This window comes from Syngnathus leptorhynchus, chromosome 4 (assembly GCF_054491065.1).
Source record: "Syngnathus leptorhynchus isolate UIUO chromosome 4, UIUO_Slep, whole genome shotgun sequence".
Lineage (NCBI taxonomy): Eukaryota > Metazoa > Chordata > Actinopteri > Syngnathiformes > Syngnathidae > Syngnathus > Syngnathus leptorhynchus.
Window position 1 is genome coordinate 6,349,341 of NC_141198.1, and position 23,851 is coordinate 6,373,191.

At 40.9% G+C, this 23,851-nt stretch overlaps 1 protein-coding gene across 4 annotated transcripts in view; it reads right to left on the minus strand.

Annotated features, from left to right (window-relative positions):
* Positions 1 to 696: 696 nt before the first annotated feature.
* The window catches only part of sema4c (sema domain, immunoglobulin domain (Ig), transmembrane domain (TM) and short cytoplasmic domain, (semaphorin) 4C), a 73,803-nt gene continuing 50,648 nt past the window's right edge, over positions 697 to 23,851 (minus strand). For all 4 annotated transcript variants that reach the window (XM_085909883.1, XM_085909882.1, XM_085909886.1 and 1 more), the window contains 14 exons: positions 16,823 to 16,977; positions 14,523 to 14,585; positions 13,997 to 14,095; positions 13,681 to 13,777; positions 13,220 to 13,339; positions 11,967 to 12,118; positions 9,724 to 9,899; positions 8,320 to 8,464; positions 7,821 to 8,034; positions 6,139 to 6,254; positions 4,810 to 4,967; positions 4,402 to 4,493; positions 1,907 to 4,175; positions 697 to 1,816 (listed from right to left, as the gene is read on the minus strand). In XM_085909883.1, the coding sequence (XP_085766009.1) occupies positions 3,280 to 4,175; positions 4,402 to 4,493; positions 4,810 to 4,967; positions 6,139 to 6,254; positions 7,821 to 8,034; positions 8,320 to 8,464; positions 9,724 to 9,899; positions 11,967 to 12,118; positions 13,220 to 13,339; positions 13,681 to 13,777; positions 13,997 to 14,095; positions 14,523 to 14,585; positions 16,823 to 16,977 (2,483 nt within the window). In that variant the 3' untranslated portion in view covers positions 697 to 1,816; positions 1,907 to 3,279. The remainder of the gene's footprint in view (positions 1,817 to 1,906; positions 4,176 to 4,401; positions 4,494 to 4,809; positions 4,968 to 6,138; positions 6,255 to 7,820; positions 8,035 to 8,319; positions 8,465 to 9,723; positions 9,900 to 11,966; positions 12,119 to 13,219; positions 13,340 to 13,680; positions 13,778 to 13,996; positions 14,096 to 14,522; positions 14,586 to 16,822; positions 16,978 to 23,851) is intronic.

Genomic DNA, 23,851 nt, shown 5'->3' on the forward strand with positions numbered 1-23,851 from the left:
AACTCAGATTCGATAGAATCGGGTGTTGTCTACTCCCCGGGCCGCAAGAAATTTGGGGACATCTTAAGCCGAACGAGCAAGCAGGTGACACCAGCGGCGACGAGTTTGTTCTGCAGCCTGCCTGGCTGGCAGGGCTTTTTTTTCTCGTATGGTGGCTTATTAAGGTCACGAAGTGATTAAGATTTCCATCCATAGGCAAGTGATCTCGCTATCACTTAATAGCAGGTGGATGGGTGAAAGGGACAGCCCTTTCAACATCATGACGTCACCTGTTCCAACATGCTCTTGTGCATTAAACAGTAGAGAGCGGGATCATTTTGGCAAATATAGAAGCTAGATGCAGAAATGTATGAGATTCTAATGGATGCATACCGCAACCCTAGTCAACCCCAGTTTGATGCAGTAGCTTCTATTCTATGCGCCTTTTAATCCGGTGCGCCCTATATATGAAATAATTTCTAAAATAAAAAATTCAATGAAGGTGCGCCTTATAATCAAGTGTGCCTTATAGTGCAGAAAATACGGTACATTGGGCAGTGTAATAGAAACTTAAAAATTAAAATTCTAGGTTTTGTAAAAAAATTCATTTAAGGTTGCTTATTTAAACATACGTCCCCAGTGATAATTTTATAACGATTACTACCTTCAGTGTGAACTTGGTGGACTGTCTCTGACAAAATAAACACACAAATCAAGTAGATCTCTTTTTTTATTTGTGTATATAGTATGTATATACACACATATAAAAAAATAAGGGCGTATGTACAATGATAATAAATATCAACGTGTTTGTACAACAAATAAGTTACTTAAAATTACTTTAAAACAAACATAAAAGTTCAATAAGATACAGGCAAAAGTAGGTCAATCGGAATGAACACAAAAATATACCGCACTGTAGTGGTGATGGCAAACAAATGTGAAGTTTGAAGACTTCTAAGACATGCATTTTACTCCAACAAAAGACTTCTTTAATTGTTCTTTTGATTGTTTTTTTTTTCTTCATAACGCAAAGTAAAGCAAAGCCTGATAACAAAAGAAATACTCAACAAGACATCACCAAGTAGTGTATTTCCAAGAATGTGTTTAAACTTTTAAGTATTGGATACCAGCAAGTGCACACATTCTAGAACTAATCTGCTTTAACTCAAAAGCTTGTTATTTGGTTATTGGCAGCTAACAAATTAAATAATGATTTTGGTATATTGGTGAGCCTTCGTGAATAGAAACAAGAATCAGGTCCAGGAGATCACTGCTGACAAGTAAACAGGAAACAAACAGAAAATCCATTCGCCTTAAGACATTTTTTTTTCTTGAGGGAACATTTTGCTGCAGTTAAAATATTCAAAAAGCTGGCAGACATCAGCTCAGGATTGTAAAATGGACGGACAGCTCAATATTGATCTGTTTCAGGAAAATAACTTGGGGCGGGGGTAACAGAAGAACATCTGCAGTCTACTTTGGCTTACCCAAAGGTGAAGTGACACTAGCAACACTGCCATGAGACAAAATCCTTTCCTTGAACCATAAAATGAAAGCTCAACTGAGAGCACAAGTGTTTTACAATACTGTATCATATCAAAAAATCCTCAAAAATGCTCAATCCAAAAAAAATGCGTTTATACAATGGTGATGGAAACGAACAGTCCTTTTGCTCTTGCTCATGCAATATGTTCGTCTGATGGCCGAGTACCGCGGGGTCATTGGGATACGTGACATTTTAGACCCGTGTCCACAGTGTGTTTCACAACTGAATGTTGTTGAAAGCTCTTGCGTTGCTCTCCTGCGCAATGCAGACATGTCCCAAACAATCACCCTGTTTAGACAAGAGCGGGAAATTGTAGAAGATTGAGTAACAATGCAAAAAAATAGTTCCATTGTTCATGAAAAAGAAGTGAAACAATACCTGTAACAGATTCAGAGGCATTGTCCTACTGTAGCCTATCAACTTGGAAATCATCATTTGGTCCTTTTGTCGTGGCCTCCTGTGTTGCCCTCTGTTCTTCGTCTCTTTGTCCGCAACACAAAATCTTCAACTTGGTCTCTTGGCATCTAAGTAAGGGCATTCACCTTGCCCTGTCACACACTGGAGTCCGGGCTTGTTGACATTCAAAGCGTTAGGCGTGTGACCGAATGTGGTAGTTTCCTTCTTTGCAGTGCACATTTACCACTGTCACCGTACAAAAAACATAAAGCACTTTTTGAAACATCCACAGCAGATGATTCAACTACATTCTCCATGCTTGTTGTCTTTGCGTTGTTGAAAAGTGTGCAGTCTTTGCCTTATTGCTGAATGCCAATAGCATTTTCTTTTCCGAGGGAATGAGCAAAGATTCAAAAACAGCTGATCTGACGTGAATTTTCAACAACACGTGGTTCTCATGCACTTTTAGTACACTGAAGGTGCTTCGAAAGGTCACCGAGCAGGTTGCAGCCTGGAATGTAAGCATTTGTTCTTCACGGAAGGTAGAAAGTCACTTCATGACCACTTGAAGGCTGCAGCGGTCCTTAAGAAATAAATAAAAAAAAAAAACTTTTGAAGAAATATCTCAATTAAAAGTGGGGAAAAATAAAATATAAGGAAATTGGACCAAAACATTTAGAGAGAATGTCCTTCATTGAGAAACTCCCTTGCGCTCATTTCAGTCGCTCTCTCATTGTCTCTCACGTCTTCACAGAGCTTCTCATACGCAAATATGATTGTTGTCTTGCTTCAGCATTAATCAGCCTCCTCTTGGCTCAGCGTTAAAAAGAAGGGAAGACTAGCTTCCACTTTTAAGTGCAGTACAAGCTGAAAAGCGGACTCAGAAGAACAGGAATTGTTCTTGCCATCCATCAACTGGTCTTCGCAAAGATGCTGGAAGACGTTCTTGGTCCGCCCAACATCAATTAAACGTGCCCTTCAGACAACATATAATGCCATGGGTTGCATTACCATGCCTACGGTGTACTCCTGGGTAAATACACACTTTAGACAAATGGCCATTACACAGTGGAAGCAGGAAAAGTTCAAGACTTGGTGGCGTAGAGCACACAATAATTATGTAAGAGAGTGTGTTGGCGAACCATGGGTGTGAGTGTCTATATTTAACATGCTATAAATGTCTACAGTGAGCCAAACAGGCATTGGCAGGGTGAGGGAAAGAGCATTGGTAGGTGACAACGTGTCACTGAACGAGAGAGCGAGGGAGAGCAGGCATCCTCAAAAGGAGGGAGGTAGGTTGGTTGTTTTTTTTTTTTTTTCCAACTCAAGGGAATGGAGACGGGCGCAGAAAAGGCCTAGACCGACGACTCCTCTGGATTAGCGTCAGGCAGCACGCTCCTCTGCTGCAGAGTGCGCCTTAGCTCTTCTTTGAACGGGGTTGAGTAGTCGTTCCCACCCATGCTCAGGCCCCCCAGCCCGCCGCCACCAGCGCAAGACCCGCTAGCCCTCTCCTCCCCTGCTGTGCTCAGGTTCAGGCGGATGTAGCCGTTGCTACCGGAGCCTCGGATGTTGGTGAGACTGAGACGGCTGGGGGAGTGGATGGGCTGGCCTGGAATGGCACTGGGTGACGCCGTGCTGGCGACGCCGTTGGGCCCCAGGGCGTGACCGGGAACAATTTTAAGCGAGCCGTCCGAGTAGTAGTAGTTAGCGCCAGTCTCCCAGAAACGGTCCTCGTCGCTGGGCATTTTGCTGGGCACAAAAGTGGGCGGCTCCTTTGGGAGAGTGATGGGATAGACCAAGGTACTTTCCAGGGGCTTCATGTCAGCTCCCTTTCCAAGTGCCAGTTTCAGTCTCCTGCGCAGGTAGAGCGCTGCGACCAAGAGCAGGAGGCACGCGGCACCGAGGGTGATGACCAGCACCCAGAAGAGCCCCATGCTGCTGTCAGGGGCTCTGGCTTCCATGAAGACGGGAGCGCTTGCCACTACAGCTACTTGGTAACGCTCCGTTTGAAACTTCACGCCCTGCTCCTCCGAATAGCAGATGTAGCGTCCTGCTTGGATCTGACCCGCTTCAGGGACAACCAGAGCCTTGAGGGTGCGGTCGAAGCGTGGCCCTCCGGCCTCGGGGTTGCCGAGAAGGAGCTCGCGGTCGTTGACAACCCAGAAGGGCTGAGCTAAGTTGGAGATCAACTGGCAGGGCAGCACCATGTCCGACCCCACCACCACGGTGACGTTACGAAGGCGAGAGTGCTCTAGAGAGAGATGGGGAAAGGAGGAGGAGGGAGGGATAGAGACAGCACAAATAGTAATTATCTAAATTTATATCCTGAGCTATCTCGAGTCCACATCATTTACTCAGCTAAAACTCAATGCATTCCTTCATGACATTGACTACATCCTCTTGGTTTACCAATTTGCCCATGCAATAACATTCAACTCCCACACGGAGGCACTGCTGAGGCACATCCCATCACTCACCAGGGCTGGGGATGGAGACAGGCTTGTCAAACTTTGCTTTTCCTCGGCTGAACCTCTCCAGCATGAGGTCTTGTGACAGAGAAGACGTGGATCTGAAAGGGGGAGGGACAGAGCTCGAGTTGAATCATAGTCTTTTGCTTGAATCTACTTTAAACAACACTATCCAATGTGATCCAACTGTATAATCTATTGTCTGCTTTATTGCTTACAGGTTGAGGTTTAATGTTGGTGAAATATAAAACTTTAGCTATGAGTTGCTGGTGGCAGTATTTTACACTCAGGGGTTCAATAAGGATTTTCAGTATCTTTTTTTTTTTTTTAAAGGTTTTTGTAGACTTTGAAAGCATTTGAAGAACACATCAAGAATAGACTAGAAATTCAAATGAATGAATTAGTGTAGATCTTTACCCTCGGTGGAGGTCAATGCGAACACAAGCTCGACCCTCGCTGTCCCAAGCGCAGTAGGGGTCTCTGGCGAGCAGACAGTCTGGCTGAGACTGATAGCGGCTGCAGTTGGCTAAGGGCAACTGGAGAACCTCTGAGCGAGAGCCGATGTAGACATACTTCTAAGGAGAAACAATGAGGGAGAAAAGAGAAGAGCAGATCAGAGGCAGTTAAAAAGGAAGACAAAAGATAAACAGACAGAGACAGTGAGAGAGCGACTCAATTCGGGGTTGGAGGAGATAATGGGATAATCACTCTCAATTACAATAACATTTAGCCGACGACCCTCTTCCCAGTGCAATCTGTGCTGCACTCTTCACAAACGCCGCTCTAAAATGTTTAGTGTGGCTCAGTCAACATCAAGGAGATAAACAGTGGTTTTGAAGGGCTGTCCACAAAACAAAACACAACAAAACCTATCAATAGAAGGGGGGGGGGGCAAAGCCACAGTGGAGCCTTAGGGACGGGACAGTGTCAACGCAGGGCAAGCAGACTGAGAAAACAGCAGGGACACGGCACAGTTTCAATTCACCACAGCGGCCAAGGATTGTAATTACTGTTATTGTGGAGCGGGTTTTTGGGATTCACGAGACAACAAAGGGCAGGTTGATGACCTAGTGAAAAATATAGTGCTCAGGACGGCAATGGCATGGCACGGGAAGTCCAAGGCAGCTCAGGTGTTTTGTACCAGTCAATTCAGGAATTTCATTTTTAGTTGAACATGAAAAAAATTGAAGTATTGTTTCAATTGGTGTAATGCTATGTGCCTCCCCCTGCACAAAATCTCGAATAATCCCAAATTATTGTTGCAGTGATTTTACAGCAAATTCTTTGAAATTTTATCTTAAGGTAACCATGACAAATATCTAAGAAAAAACATCAATTATGTATTGTATACATTTACCCAAATGCCCATTTTTTCACGACACAACATCTCAAATTATTCCACATTGTTGCAGTGGTTTTATATATAAGCAGACGTCAGACTTCCAATTATAGCATCAACATGTACAGACAAATCAACAGAAATAGAAAGAAATCAGCATGAAAAAAATGAGGAAAATATGTGGCAATATTCTTTTGATTTTGCCCCATTTGCATGACCTAGCATTTGATTGAAAAATGATTAGTACTTTGAATTTCTGAATAACAGCCTGCATGCACCATGATGATATCATCGCAGTGATATTAATCTGGGAACGTTTTCAGACATACAGTAGTAGCTTTGCTAATGTCACACAAGAACATCTTACATGCTGTAGCCTTTGGGAAACAGCCCAAAACTGTATTTACCTTGGAGTGGGATATGGTCAGGCTGTCTACTGGCTGAGCGATGTCAAACAGCTGGATTTCTTCGATCACATGGGCGTCAGAGCCCAAGATAGCTACCCTCTGTAGCCAGCCATCAACTGCAACACACAAGAGGGAAGCGGAGGAGGAAAAGCAAAATGGATTAAAGGAGGTTTTATGAATTATTTTCTAAACAAAGGCACTTAGCAAGCATGAAGATACATTATGTATCATTCAGTTCATAATATAATTGTTCAGCTTTTTATACCGGAAATCGACACACCAAATGAATTCCTACTGATAGAATACACAACAATGTCCGACCGTGAAGTACTATTAAGCACTCTTGGTGTGATCACAAGACCCTATTGCAGTACAAGGACAAGTAAGTGTTGGCCAATTTCTAAATTTGATGGTTAAAAAAAACATTTGACAGATTGCTGCATTTCATTCAGACAGTGAATATTTGATTCTCGGGCTATCAGTCCCACGCACGGATTTAAAGATGTGTGGTTTGCATTGCAATGGACATCTGCCATAGAAACAGTGGCAAACATGCAAGTCACTCGCTGTGACGACCGGAAGTCACAACAAATACTTTCAAATACTTGCGAGAAGAAAACACGCACGGACATATACCGAACATAGTATGAACACACTCTCCGATTGCAAATGAATGTTGGCAAAACACTTGACAGGCGGTTCATTCGCTCATTTCTCTTTTCCATCAGCTGTTGCTATGTTGCGGCTAATAGCTAATCAAGTCGGCAGCCCAATTGGCACAATGTGCGCACGTCTGCCAAGGGCCCTGTTGAGTTTGTGCTGTGAAGCACAACGAGCGGGGATTTGCACTTGGCTCCGGAAAAGCGAGCATGTATTACAGCGTCTGAGAGAGTGTGTGTGTGTATCAATATGTGTGCATGTTGGCCTCATGGGTTGCCCGCACAAACACGGTGTCTGCCGCCTCCAAACAGTCACAACACGCCATACATAATGCAGTAGTCACTTTACCACTGCAGTTATCTGAATGGTACGTCAATTTATGAGACAGGCTGCATTCACGTTCACATCGCCACATAGCTGTTGATTGTGCTTGATTTAAGCCAAAACAGAATACCTGTACGGGAGGGGGGGGGGGCCTGATGGCCACGCACAAGAGGTATTAATTAAGTCGCACATACGCTGACATTTCCTTTGACGCGTGAAGATGAGTCTCGGCATGCAAATCAAGCATTTAATTGAAACCCAGCTGAAATGTGGCCAGATGGTGTGTTGTTTTCTGCCACCTTGCTTGTTGCCAGTACCTGTCCAAGTACATTGCCAAAGGTGGAAAATGCTCATCCCTTCAACAAATACTACAGGGTGTGCTGCAGGGCATTTTTTTTTTTTTTTTTTTTTTACTGGGAGGTCAGTCACCACTCACTTCAAATTTTAGGGAAGCACACAAAACATTAAGGGGTGCAGTCTGGAGCCGTGCTCTGCTGAGCACTCAACGGACTGAATGAAGTGCATCTCGTGCCAGTCCCGGACCGTCGACCGACAATGGTAACCCAGAAAAAAAAATGGCAAAAAAGTGGGACAAATTGTATCTTAGTATCCTGCTCAACCTTTGGCATCAAAGTCATACCACTAAATTATACTGCTAGGCGGAAACTGACAAACCAGAAACATGATGTAGTTTGTACCTGTGCCAAGGAACAGAACGTTGTAGGCTCTTTGGTCTAGACCAGTAACTCGATCTACAACCAGCCGTGTGAAGTTCACACCCTTGGTGAGAAGCAGGGGGCGAGCAAGTGCTTTGTCCTCCATCAGTGGGTGCTTCTTGGCAAAGTTGAGTGTTGCATCAGGTAGCTGCAGAGAGCTGTTGTAGCCGCTTTCTCGGTCTGAGTTTGTGATACACTGCAGCATGGACAGGGAGGAGAAATGGATGGAAGGCAGAGGAGAAAGGGTACGAGAAGGATGAGGCCGTGGTGAAAACGACAAGATGGAAAAAGAGGGAGAAATGTTTTTAAGTGTTTTTTTTTTTTCACTTCCACACTTCCACATGACTTCTGTGCCTTTTCTCTCTCATTGTGGATCATTTAACTAAGAGCTTTTCATGCCTTGTCACCTGTTTCCTGCCCTCATCCCATCACACAACAACAGAATCCCATTATTCCTTCCTTCACAATATCTGTTTCTTACCGATCCAGGCCGTGGGCTGGGAACGGGTCCGGAATAGCGCCCCCACCTTTGGGATGTCTCCCTGTATTCCTTGTAGGAGCCTTCAAACACCTTTTTCACATCACTGATCTGGTACTGACATACCGCCGACACGTCCACGTCACCCCTGAAACATTGCAGGCGAGGCAAGAAGTTAGTGATGTGCGGTGGCGTAAAAGGAGAGAGACGGATTAGCTGTCATTCTATTGTGAAAAATGTGACGTTTTGCTTGGAAGAAGCTTCTGGGCTGCAACGCACCCAGCAAGGCACAAGAAGAGTGGGAGTTGTGGCACACAAGGAAATAGGGACGAGAGAATGAGAAAAACTGTCATTGTTTAAGGATGAAGAAAAAAAGTTATCCTTATCCTTAAATGATGACAATTTTTTAACTACAACTTGTGCCTTAATGCTGTTGTTCAGTTAACAAATGTGACAATGTACATACACTTTATTTAAAAAGTTAGTGGATTTGCATTTATTCGTTATCCCTCGATAGAACAAAGGACCAACTTTGGCAAATGGATTATAAATATTTTGTATTTTTCACGGTGAGATACCGATACGTGATTTGACGATAATTCCCTGCTTTAATGATGAATTCAATTTTAAAACAGCGCTGGTATCTTAGCTTGGAAAAAAGATCGCAGACTCGTTCCGATAATGCCTTAAACTGTAATTAATTATTGGAATATCAAATTATCTCAACGTTATCTTTTTTCCAGAAGCTCGCGGGTTTGAAGGAATCCCCGGCAAATCAGACAGAGAATAAAGGATTGAGATTCATTTCAATGAATGGAGAATCACAGCTTTAAGTTCAAAGTTGGTTCTCTTCGCAACGTGATATGTCAACGAGCAATACAAAAGTCTCCAGTCAAAGAACACCGCCTGGCCTCGAGACAGGGGATCGTCTCCATTTCGAAAAAAACCCCAAAAAAACTCCTGCCCTTGATCACGTTTCCTTTGTAGTCAAATGACTCATCAACACATGAAATGTAGAGTGGCCAAAAAATGACGTTTGCACTTCTTAGGACACTTCTATCAATCCATCAGTCTGCTTTTATTTTTGGTTCATAGAGCACATCAAAATATCAGTAATTTGATTTGACCTATGTATAAAACGCACAATTATGGCGTGAATGAATAATGTTTTGAATCATCGATTATAGCCATTACTACAAAAGCCAGGGGGACTTTGTTAAAAAACGCAAGGATATTCTACATATTGGCAACACAATGTATATCCTGCCTTTTATCAAAAATAAATAAAACAAATACTTCTTATATTTAGTATTTCTTATCATGCGAATGGAATGATATTCCATCATCATTACGTGATATTATTTTATTATTATTTTCAATACTGCTTTCCTTCTGTGTTTCACTCACCACTGAGCGTGAAAGACGCCAAAGAAAGTTGTCCCCTTCCAGTCCTGGCCGGGCAGTGTGAAGACAGCCCGAAGGTTGTTGAAGGAGACATGACGCTCGGGGAGCGAACAGTCCAGCCGAGCTTTTTGGAAGGTGGTCCATTTTTTCTGCAGCGTCCGGCTACCACCAAGATCACCCTGAAGAAGAGATTTGCCAGGTCATTTACAGCTATACAAGAGTCTTTCCAAGTTTGAGGTCACCAGCCAATCACAGCGCATAAATACTGTAGCTATTCTCAAGTGGTTTTGAGCATCTAGGGGATTTGGATGTGGCACACGCAGAAGTCATATCAGCTGCTTTGATCAGCAGCTAAAGATGCGATTGTGACATTTCATTAGCATCTGTGTCAGGAAAATAATGACAAATTATTCAGTTGTGTATTTAATTTGACATAACTCTTAGAAAAGCCATTGTGACAAAGAATGCCGTTCTCATTGTCTGCAGTGATGGCGTGCTCTACGAAATGATAAAGTACATGTTAATGGTGATAGTATAGCCGTTAGAATGAGACACAGCGCATTGTTGCAAAACCAATATCAGCAGGATGCATTGAATTATTCATTTTGCTCCAGTGCTCATCAAGTGTGGGCATCTGTTTGTAATTGCATTCACAAAGCCTTTATTGTTCTTCATACAGACATTATAAGGCATCCTCCATGAAAGTGTGAAGCTACAATTTGCTTAATTACACACATCTATTTTCCTAGACGGTGCATGCCGAAATGCTGGCGGATCTTGAATTTTGCTGCACACGTTTGCCTCATTGGCAAAAACAGTCCACGCTAAGATTTATTTACCGGTAATGCAACTTGTGTCTTTCAGGTTTTGTTTGACATGGTGGCAAAAAAGGCAGTTGAATATTACTTCTGCTTGGACCATGACAGAATTGGTCATAGTAGTCTTTTTGGTTGAATTTGATCAGGGCATAGACAAACATATATAAATATACAAAAAGTAGACATTAAACCCATGGAATCATTGTCAAAATCAATTCATTAATAATTCTATCATCATTATTTTAATAATTTTGGGGAAGACACACAAACGATCGCAATTTATTTAAGTTGCCAGCGGTATCTGTTTCTATATTAAACATCAGAAATGATGTGGTTGCATCATACATGCCATAGCAGGAAAACCCTTTCTTCTGACTGCACTGCATAAACCAAAGTATTTTGACACGGCTGGCCCAGCATTGTTAGGCCTTGATACACAAAGCAAGTCCATGAAAATGTTAAAATACGTATATCACAGTTCATCCATCCTACACTAAGCTCAAAACTACTTTGATATCTTTAAGCTTTGATTTCACCCAAGCCCCCCACATGCAGGAGAAGGATCCCCAAAACATAGTGAAAAAGCCAAATATGGAAGAGCTATACAGTTGATGTTTTCTGCGAATATTTCTTGAAAAGAAATCTAATTGCCAAAAGTGTCACATTTTGTCATATTAGGCCCATTGATATTCTCCTACGAGCTTTGTGGCTTGTCATTATGCACGTTGGGCAATTCCATTCTCATTAGTTTTCAAGTTATTTCAGTGATCATTGTAATCTTTCTGTAATGGAAGGATACCAAGCAATTTGTTGTGTGCATGTGACACCACAATGTTATTTCACGTTCCTTTGCAAAGTGCGGCACCATGAATAAAGAATCAGTGCACTTCTAACACAATTTCATACGTAAAAAAGATTGTCTCTTTCATATTATTGCTCAAGCTGAAATGATCTTGCCATCCCGTACTACTACTTAACAGCATATTTGTCCGGTTATTTCCTTGTCCTAACTCTGGGTGTGTCAAACGTATGGGCCGTCAGACTAAAGTTTTTGCAGACTAAAGAATATAATTCTCGGGAAATGCATTCATGCAGAGTTAATTGTTTGAACATGTGCAATCCAATGTTAGTCAACAGCTTAACTCCAAGAGTTTGGTATGGTGGAATTTCATTGCTCGCTCACGCAAATGCCATTCCATTTATCTATTTATTTTCCATTCATATTTAACCTTTCAAGTTTATAAATTGAGTTTGGAATAGGGCTTTTCTTATATGGTATAGACATTTTATGGTTCTGACTTCAGTTTGCACAGTATGCAATGATTACACGGACCCAGTCCTCATGACATCAAATGAATGAGTTTGAAAATAAAAGCAAATGAAAAAGCGTGAGGCTGGGCTTCATCTTTTTCGTGGTGAAAGGGTTACCTTGCAGACTCGTGCCACTCTCGCCACATTGACTTCAGTGTCACAGTCCAGCTCCAGTGCTCGCTCACTAAAGAAGAAATAGATTTTGTCGTCGTCACCCTCCTTACTGCCGCTGCTCTCTCGAACCAGGGCTGAAGCCACAAAATCTGGCTCTGTGCACACATAAACAGGATTACAAGACACAGTGACAATCTCTTTAATCTTTAATACTTCTTTATTGAGAATGAGTGCTCATGTTTTTTTCAGAAATGTAATTCTTTTCACGTGAGGGATCTTGACATGTTATTATTGCATACCATTAGCTGGAGACAATACATGAAGCTACAATGGGACACAAAAAATATCTTGAAACTCGAGCTCATGTACCGGTAATACTTTAAGATGAGTTCTTGGCCTCATCTGTATGTTTCCTCCATCACCATTTCTCATTACCTGTCCTTCTATTGGCTTTTAGCCAACTGTAATGTCGGCCCTTTCATTACCAATTCCACTTGCAGTGACCTCATCGTCTTTTCAATTCATTTCTTTGCACATTTCTCATTTCTTTCCTTCAAAAGATAACAAAACGAGACGGTGCCAAAGTGCTACGCTTTATTTCCTGAACTCATTCTGTCTCTTTTGTTCTTTGTCATTTCTGGCTTTTTTTTCCCCCCTCCTTAATTAAAATCTGTCTAGAAAAAAACAACAAAAAAAACACGGTGGCATTGTCTATCTAATTCATTTTATGAGATTAATTCATTCATTCATGTGTGAGCAGTGATTTACGCTTGTGCTTCAGACAAATATATTTGTGAAATTAAGTTATGATGATATTTAGATTTTTTTTTTTTTTAAACTGCTGGTCTAACAAGGACTGGTGTCGATGCTTGGTATAGTGAGAACAGAAATGGGGACCTTAGCATTTGGAAGTTTGGAACATGAGCATAGCTATTTTATTTGAACAAGAGCTTCAACCTTTTCTGAAACTGCAGCGACTTCAAGAATACGCCAGATTAAATGTGATTCAACCTCATGTGTTGGGACAAAAGGTTTGACTGACTAGAATTCCTTCCTGATGCTCTTTTTTAAGATGGAAAATGCCAATTTAAAGATGATGTTTACTGTCTATATTTATTACCCAGTGCTAGTTAAGGCACTCATCTCACTGTTTTCAATGCTATTATCCAGAAATATTTAACACTGAAATTTATTTCCTCTGTCATATTATGCATCACCACCATTTTGAATGTTTTTTTTTATCCGAGCATGCTTACCATTGAGCCATGCAGGCAGGTATTCACTCTTCATACTATAGTGCTGTTGGCCCAAGTTCCTTTGGATGACTGGCTCAGTTCCCAAGAAGTTGTTGAGTGTGGCAGAGTAGAGCTCCTTGTCTGTAGCAACAAAAGAGTCTTGGTTCAAATCATACTCGGGCTAAAATAACGAAGGTCAACAGTTAGCCCAAATGAAGAATGGGTGCCTGTTGGTTTACTTTAACCATGAATTCTGAAAAGTTAAATTGGACTTCTGGACCCTTCGTGCAACTAACTGCATGGTGACAAAACAAAATGGAAAGCCTGCAGGAGTACTCTGTAGAGATCTGATGCATGTTTCATGCCTCTTGTTAGTGATGTAAATCATCATGTTGTTCCTCAAGTCAAAATGCAGCTGAGATGGAACACACCCACGGCAAGCACACGCTAGCGCACAGATGCACGCATTCACAATGACTCACCTACTATTAGGCCAGTGTGGCCCTTGGCAGGGTCATATGGACATTTGCCCTTCCCGTCTTCCAGGACAGCAGTGCTGAGACTAAAATAATCTGCGTTCTGCACATAAACATCCAGTAATAAGCAGGTGGTTCATTCCTCTGTTATGACAATATAGACGAAATAGTGTCTTTTCCAATGCCATATGCACAATTACACAAACATGCATTCAGCTAGCCGTTGGTGAAGAGAATTAAATTTATTTATATAGTGGCATTCTCCATTCTACTACAGCCAAGATGAAGTTCAGTCAGATAAGATTGTTTATCACTTTCTTACCACATAGGTGCATTTGGGTTGAAAGGCGTAGGTACCACACGTGTAGAGGTGTGTGTGGTTATAGCTCTGCAGGAAGCGAATGTAGTTGAAGCACTCGGTCTGAGGGACGGAGAAGGATTTGTTAGACCTGACTTGTTCATTTTGCCTTCCTTGCTAATGAGACACGAGCCGCATAATGGTAGAGCCACTATTCCGGCATTTATTTGCCTGTGCCGTTCAGACGGAACCCGCTCGAGCACGGTATTGCTTGTCAGAATTACAAGTTCACGTAGCTGCGGTGGATTCGTACAGTTAGGTAATCAATCAGTGCTGCCGCTGTTATCATTTTGCCACTTGCTATTGACTGAAACTGACATCACATGTGCTCAGGGTTCAGGTTGTGACCGATCACGATTCAACCTGCTAACGTCACATGAGCGGTTGTCATGCAATGAGTCATTCTCACTTCAATCCAAAATAATCCCATTTTGGCTTTTGTTTTTTTAAAAGGCCAAGCGTTCTTGTATACCTTCTCCTGTCAACCTACCAGGTTGCTCTTGCCCTTGATGACACACTCCCTCTTCTTGTCCAATGGAGCTGGCCAGTCAATCTGCATATAAATAAATGAAAGAAACCACACAAAGTCACTAAACTATAATAAAATCCTCTCAGGCTGGGGGGGATACCAAATATGCCATGCTTGAGGGCATTTCAAATATTACGTTTATTATTATTTTAAAATGAGAAGGGAGTGCTTACATTACAATGCATTGCAGACAGCTGCATAGTTACCAGATGTAAACAATTTAAAACTGTTAACTGATGTTTAACTTCAAACTAGAGATATCCGGACTACAGTATGTCTATTTAGGCTAGTTTAAAACACCCGTTGAATAGAGTTACATGGGATCATGGACAAATAACGTATACTTGTGCTCGAATACACAACTATTGTAGCTGTATTCATTGAGTTCACAAATGTTTTTTTTTCCATTATTATTTAAAGAACATAAAACATGCAAGTGATTTCTTAGTCAAGAGTCAAGGACAGATGGACTTGGTTTAAACAATTTTGATCAAATAAATCCAATGACAGGTGAGATTTAGCATTGTCATTGGGTGAATTGGCTTGGTATTTTTTATGCGCTGCGCATAAGACATCTTTCTGGAAGTGGAACTTATTTATTAATTTTCTGGTAGAAATTCTAAGATTTATTACGGTTGGCTCCATGTCAGGTCAATGCTATAGCTATACAGGCAGAGGAAATACAACAAAGGACAGCTCAGCTCCATAATAATAATTGAACACATTTCAACCAAATCAATTAAAGAACATGACTGAATAACTGACGCCTGAAAAGGGCTGTTTAAAGTCACAAAACAATGTCTCAAATTTGGAGCGATAAGCAGATGGAAGTGGAGGGCAAAACTTTGAAACGCTGGCATCATTCCTCGACGTTCCACACTAGGGGAACGTTAACAGGTGGTCTTATCGTCACTGCAAGACTCATAAACCCCAACAGCCTGCGCTTGCATGATGCGACTCTGCTGGTGTGCACATCTCTGTGTGCTCATGTAATAACTTCTCATTACGGTAAATCAGATAATAATCCAGAAACTGCTGCGGGCTGTTTGGTCACTATGCCTTCACTCACCTGCTGTAATTGTATTGATCACAATGCAGGTCAATTGATAACCCAATGCCAAACCAGGTTGGGTCTCTGAGGCTTCATTATCTCTTTGAATATGTGAGCGGCCATATATGAGGCAAACAAACACAATTCCCAAAGAGTGCATTTCAGAAAAAACGAGATCCAGATATTAAAATCGGGCCAATACAACAGGATGGAATAAACGCATGAGGGACGGAGCCAACGCGTGAGCAATATGCATTACTTTTTCAGCCAAACGTAGCGCACATCACCATTTTAATATTTGGCTGCTCTCTGAGACTATTACTGAATGAGGCTTAAGCCAAATACATTTAAAATGAAGCAATAACCTGGAAAAAAAAGACATAAACGCTTGGTCCCAGAAACACAATTTGCTGAAAATAACTTGTGTTTAATAAAACTATTTAAAGAATTATTTTGTCCCATAGGTGACTTAAAGGAATACTTTTTTTCTTCCATCCAGTACCATAGAATATATCAACTTGGACTAGCGTATATTTAGTAAACAATGTATAGGTTAAATTGAATGCTTCCCAGATAAGAGCTCAAAGGATTGCACTCTGTCGTAATACAAAGCTAGCACTTACATTTACTATAATTTTGTCAATGTAAAGATTACATTGTTTTGTTTTTTTTCCAGTTGATAAAAGAGACATCTTAAACCCAATGTTACTTTTGAGTTGATTCAAGTGACATCCAGATATCCACTCTCTATTTAGCAAAACAGCAGCATTTAACAACATACATTATTGGGGCCCTTCAGGGACAATACTTAAACATTCGAAGAAACAATTAAAATTCTTAACAGTTTGTAACTCGTTTGCTTCTCAGGTACAAACCTAAGCTTTGATGAACGAAAAGGTCTGACAAATAAAATGCCCAACTAGTATGACTCATGTCATTTATTATTTCACTATTCTCCACTTTCATTAAGGACTTCTTTTAAGAGTGTTCTCAGATGTCCTTGAATCAGGAAATTAGAACTGCCAAAAAGAATAAAATGAGGGCAGTGTCTAAATTAACACACTGCAAGGAAGTGTGGCAAGGGCTGGGATTATACAATGTATGAAAACTTTCAAAGAAATTCAAATTCAATCTAACGTGTATATAGAGCTCAATAACAAGTTTAATATTGTTCAGAGTGTGTGCGTGAATGTGTGTGTGTGTGTGTTACCTGTGGTCGGAGCTGTCTGCTAATATCATTGGGGTCCAAGGCAAACAATGCCTCGCGTGCTCCGACGTACAAAACTCTCTCATGGTCCGACAGTGTCAACATGCTGTAGTTGAACACTCCTTGAATGCTGAACCTGGCCATGCTGTCCAAAACATCTGGATGAAGACAAAAGTAGTAACATTTGCTATGATAACATTTTACTTGCCACATTTGCTCACAGATGACAGGATAGAATGGAACATTTCATACTTAAATTGGTATACACGTGTCCATGTCTCAGCTTATTCACACCACTGAGTCTGGAATCAACCCACTCCCCACACAGTATCAACATCATGTTCTCCACCTAGCTCCGGTTCACACACATTTCTTGGTTTTTATGCAACACACAGATGGACACTCTGCTTTTCAATTTTAGCCCATATCATCTTCCACCTACATTCAACCTACGCTGCAATCATCATCATTTTTACATAAACGGAAAAAAAAAAAAGATAGTTCTTGCAGTTTCAGTAAACACATTCAGTGTTTCTCAACTTTCGGTTTGTATACCGATACCATAATAAAGAGAAGGCATTCATATTTACAGCAGCTGATAAACCATGAGTACCAGATGTTGCTCTTTGGCACCATGTCTTTTTATTTCACACAAAAATTGTAAGGTCTAAAGACATCTTGGGCAAAATTGCCTGTAGTCAAAAACAACATGTCTTCTGCCTGTATGCTGAGTGAGACTCTAGCCCAGACAAACTAGGGCCCGCGGGCCACATCCGGCCCACGGGGCCGTTTGATCCGGCCCGCCAAACCTGAATAAATTGTTTGGTTAAACATTGTTTTTGGTCATTTTCCCTGCAATGACTGCGTTTCCCCAGTAGATGGGGAAACGCCCGCCCCGCATTTACTTCCGTAAGCCATGCCAGAAAGCTCGGTGAACACTCACAAGTGCGTGTACGTACTCAGTAGTACGAACCCGCCGCACTCCGGGCTCTATTTCTATCAGTGCCGAATTTCGAGTGTGGGCTGTGACATCAGCATTCTCGTAATTCAGATAGTTTTACGAAGAAGCCACCCACAAACCTTACCCTGGAATCCTTCCATTAAGGACCAACACCTCAGCTCTAGCCTAAGAATTGCCACAACAGATTTTACTCCAAACTATGATGCACTAGCAAAAAAGGGAGACCAACAACATAGTTCCCACTGAAAATGAAGGGATGTTTCTCTACTTTGCTGTAAAAAAACAAAACAAAATGCATTTTGAAAATAAATTGTACAAATAGCAGGGATTGAAACTAACGACCGTTCTCATTTTCAAACAATGCAGGATGCTCAGGGACATTGATGCACGACCTGTTTGCGATTAATCTTAACTTTTGAAGTTCTTAAGGCCGACTTTAAGGAAGTGTTTCTCGTTTCCTCACCTCTGTCACCTGGTGTATGTGAGTTCAAGCTCTGCTCTGATTTTCAGATATCTATCACCATGTTGCTGTTTTGATTTGTTTATTACCGTATTGGCCCGAATATAAGACGACCCCGATTGTAAGACGGCCCCCTCTTTTTCAAGACTCAAGTTTGAAAAAATACTTTTTGAACACCACATTCAATTTTTATACAGAAAATAATGACAGTACATCTGAAACAAATGATTATAACAATATATTCGAGAGAAAAAGCATGTTATTTTGCCTCATTCAAATCATGCAAAAACTGTCTATCACATCTTAATATCTGAACATTTAAATATGTAAACTAAAGTGCAATCACATTTGTAAATGAATGGCTTCTGGTTTTTGAAATGTCAATAAACATTACAATAAATACAATAAATAGATGTAAATCTACTGTGATAAAACAACACAATTGCAAAAACTGCATTAACGATCAAAGGGAACTCTAACTAACTGTAGTCTTGAAACAAATCTGAATTAGGAAAAACATTGCAATAAAATAATGCAAAGTTGTTTAAACTCGAGAGTAGCTGAGATCTCTCTCTTTCTTCTTGACAGGGGTTCGCTTTGGCCTGGGCAGTTAAGTTCAGCATTCGCTTGAAAGATATCTGGCACCATCTTGCGTTGTGAATGGGTATAATGTCTAGACCCCGAATGTAAGACGACTCCCACTTTTTCAGTCTTATTTCAATGGAAAAAAAAAAACCCCACCGTTTTATATTTGGGCCAGCACGGTACTTTATTTAGATGTATTCTTTCACAGATTCTTCAAGATGATGGATTTGGTCAGAATATTTGCTGTTTGATGTGATTTTGCCTCATAAGATAAACATCTCTTGTAAATCTGACCTACAGGCGCTGAAGTGATGGATTATTCATAATAACGGTGTCGTATTTATTGAGAATCACTGATAGTAGTTTTTTGGTGATTTTTTTTTTTTTATGCTGTTAATAAACGCATTTGTTTTCAAAAAAGCTTTTTTTGAATATCCATGCTTTACTACCTACCTACTAAAGGCCAAACCTTTTATGCAAGGACCTTTACATGTCTTTTATATTACTTCACACAAACACTGCATCCATCTGCTCCTGTTTCGGCCCCCCGGTCAAAATTTAGAACCCAATTCAGCCCACAAGTCAAAAGGTTTGCCCACCCCTGCTCTAGCACATATTTTGTGAGTCCTTAACTCAGTGAGCATCTAAAGGATTGGATTCATGACTCTGTCTTGCATGCAACTGAAACAACAAATGTACACAGAACCCTCACCAACTGCCCTGTCGTTATGGTGAAGTTTGATATGGATCTTTGGAATCAAACACTGACTTCAGATTTAAACGCTGTCTAAAAATGAAAAAGACTTTTTACAGCGGCCTGATGGTGACAATAGCCTCAATAAAAGTTAAGGTAGGAAAGGCATTACTTTGTTGTTGTAATTAGTTTTTTCTTTTGTGGAAAAAAAGACAGCCTTTGAAGTTAAGGTTGATGAGGGTGGCAATTAATTTAGACATCAAAACTGATTTAGGGAGGGAGATCAACCAAAAGCCTAGTTATTACTGGTGATGTTGATGACTTTTAGCAATTTAATTCATCCATTTTTATAGAAAATCTGACGAGTTTCGGATCTGCAAGTCAGAAGTGTGATAAGGTGCGCCCATTAAGCAAGGCTGTATAAATAAATCTGTACAAACAAGCTGATGGCCTTGTTTCCATGGAGTCTGAACCAAAAACGAAGGTTAGTCAATACTGACCTATCATAAAGACAAACTACAGCAGAGCACACATGTAAGAAAGCAAGCAAAATGGGGGAGGACAATATACAAAATAGATGGGGTTTGCTTTTCATCATATCTCATGCTTTATTTATTATCCACTTGTTGTCAGTATTCTCACTTCAAATTATTTGTCCACAGTGCAAATAATGCATTCCTAAAGAATGAATGACTGACATTTACTTTTCAACAAAATGAATAATTTTCATTTCTTGAAAAAAAAAAAAAAAAAAGCAGCTATTCTCAAGAGAGGGACCAGTAGTGTGATTTATGACAAGCCAAACTATGCACGTGGTGTTTTGGCCTAGTTGAGACTAAATTGACTTTTATTTCATAAGTAGAGTTGAAAAAAAAAAAAAGAGGCTCCTAAAGCAGGGGTAGGCAATGCTTTTTCCTGATCAAGGTTAATATGGGAAAGTGCAATGACTGTCAACATTGCATGGGCAGATGTATATTTTTTTGGGGTGTAATAAACAAGTCCAAATTATTGACAGCTGACCTGCCCAACATCTAAGCAACATTATCCTTTGTCCTCAGTATCCCCTCTTCCATTTTAGTTTGAGAGGATTTTCTCTTTTACAAAAAGTAGACATGATGTTTGGAACAAATGCTCTGCTGAACTGAATAAAGTTGAGTTCACGTGAGCCTCATCTGTGACATGTCTTGTTTGGAGTTTGACTCTGCAGTAGTCAAAGACAAACCGCTCCTCACAGCATCATGATCTCAAAGAAAATATAAATGTAAAAAAAAAAAGGCTGTCTCCCCATAATGTGGCAATAAACTATTCATGAGGTATGGGATGAATGTTCTGCTTGATATTCAATGTTTTAAGTTAACCAGGAAAGGTCTCTGTTTGAGAGATTTCTTTTGATGTTCATTTTGTTAGTTTGTACTCAATTTTAGGATATCATTCATGCAAAAGCATGCTAAATAGTAAGTAGGTCACCTTAGGACACCCTGCTGTGAATCCGGTGGTCTTTCAAAGTGTGGAAGTCGCAACTTGTTACCAAAAAAAAAAAACCTTTATACATGTGGCTCTCAAATATACAGTATACGCTTGCACTGTATGATGTACTGCATTCATCTAATGTCTCCACTTTCAAGCTAAAAAAAAAAAAATAATAATAAAAAATACTGTACTTATACTTTTGATGCTAGCAGACAAACTGGCTGAAAGAACTAAGACTGAAGAATACATAAAGGAGCCACTGCCGAGATAAAAGCAAGTGTCCTGGGTGAAACAGATGGAAGAATACAGATGAAAGGCAGAAGAGAAACAGAGAGGTGAGGTCAATTTTGTAAAGAGACACTATCGCAGGTGACTGCACCACAAGTCCTCTTTGTCTCTGTGTGGAGGGATTTAAACAAGCTGGTGAAACTGAAAAAAATCTCCACTGGTTGAAGCAATGTCTTTGCGATTGTCATAGTGAACCAGGATGGCCTACTGTATGGACAAATCCATACACGTGTAGTCACAATGTTAATGTTGCTGCTTAAAGTTGTGCTGTTTTATAAACTTGGAGGATTTGGGGCAATAGTGATGGACATATCGATTTCATACTCTCACAAGTATCATTTAGTATCGACATCAAATATCGAGTGCTCCGATCGATTGGCCAGCCGATTTTTGTGGAAACGTACGTGCTCTGCATAGGTGAATCAATGCCTTTTATCGTCCGTCCATCCATCAATCTATTATCTGTCCTGCTTGTCCTTACGGGGGTCGCGGGCGTGCTGGAGCCTATCAACAGCAGTCATCGGGCAGTAGGCGGGGGGACACCCTGAACCGGTTGCCAGCCAAAATCAGGGCAGACAGGGGCAAACAACAATTCACACACGCACTCGCAACTACAAGCTATTTGAAGCGGTCAATCGGCCAACCATGCATGTTTTTAGGATGTGGGAGCAAACCAGAGTACTCGGAGAAAACTTAGTACTAAAAATGTACTTTTTCTAATCAAAATGTAAAAAAGTAGTATATACATACGTATATACTCTATGACAAATAGCATTTTCATGTCCACTGCAACGTCATTTTCAATTCTTAAAGGCAGCAGCTCTGAAAAATGGATTTCAACCAAACCGAAAAGGCTCAATTTAAAAGATATGAATGCCCATTTTCATATGAACAGAAACTAGAAGCCGCCTGAAGGTAGAAAATACATGATATGACATTTGGGCGAAATGGTCATAAGCAGAAAATATTCCATCCTAGTCAAAGACAAATTATTGTGAACATTGAAGGTGGAGTCTTCGAGTGAGGCGAGGGGATCCACATCCATCCGCTTCATTGTTGTCTGAAAAGTTGTACTTCATTCAGATCCTAGACTTTGTAATCTGCGCCCATGAGCCTTGCAGCAGAGCACCCTGTCTGCTATAAATATTATACAGCCTCTGCTTATAGCTTCCAACCGCCTGGCCACTCACACACCAAACTATGATTAAAGAACTATTTTAAGGAGCGCTTTGAAGCAGTAACAAACACTGTATGGGAAGCAGAAACAGACAGACACTGGATAGATAGCACAGTGCCACGAGACGAAAGACAAACTCACATGCAGCACTGACAAACCCTCATCTAAGAGGATACCCACGTTAAAAGAAACTTCACTGAGAATACAAGAATAATACACACAGGAAAACTCTCTGGGACGGAAGTCAGTTCTCTGTTGCATTGACAGAGTTCAGGAGAGCGTCAGGCGGAAGACAGAATGAGAGCATGAGAAGGAAAACTAGGGGAAGTGAGACATGTTTTGATTTTTACGAACTACACAAGACCTAGTACCTAGTGATCAGAATTTCAATTGTTGTGTAAATGATGAGAAATATTCACGCGCTAATCCACCAAAGTCCTCATCTTCTGTTTTCAAATGAAACCGTTGGGAAAGTTCACCATTAAACATGACAAGTTCCCTCTCGTCAATCTCGTCACGTTGCTCTTCGGCTAATTGTGCCTCGTAAACCATGTGTCTTTGTCGATGACATTTTAGAGGATCCTAATGCTGTTTTTGCTTTGCACAAACCGATAGTCTGTATTTATCAAAGGCGGTGGAGGTACGCGCTCTACGTATTACGTACAGTCCTCTGATTGGTTTACCGCACCGGTCTGCGTATTTTACAAACAACATAATATCCTCTGATTGGTTCATCAGGTCTACTTATTACGTCTACATATTATGGCCCTGCATGTGGCGGGCGGCAGGAGCACACGAGTTACAGATTTTGGAATTCGGTCCACACTAAAGGCGCACCTCATTAAAAGGCGCACCTTTGGGTCTTTTGACTTTTAAGTGCACTTTATGGTGTGGAAAATACAGTAAATATCTCAACCCCACTCAGAAATGAAATCATTCCCTCCTTGTTTTTACCTCACAATTTGGTACTCTGCAACCGACAGGTGAGAGCATGTTTTTGCTCGTTTCGTACATGTGCATCAGTGTGTGAGATTCATACAGTACATTTAATTCACTTTTATGTGTAAAATCTCACTATTGCACCCAGACATGTACTCCTCACACTCTTTTAAGGCTAGACATAATGGACCATTCCGTTTTTGCACAAAGCCAATCGCGTCAAATCTGGGTATGAGTAAAAACCCTTTTAACACTGCTACAAGGAAGTGCTTTACATAAGAGCAGCCTGGAGTGGCATTTTCACTTTAATCCACATGCCCACTTGGTCACACATCAGCTCTTTCAGAGTCAGTGTGACAAGAGTGCACACTCCAGGTCGTGACATCAGGTCCAGGCTGTTAATCTCTACCGACCAATCAGCTCAGGGGCGGTGGATGAGTGACACTCAGCGCAGATAG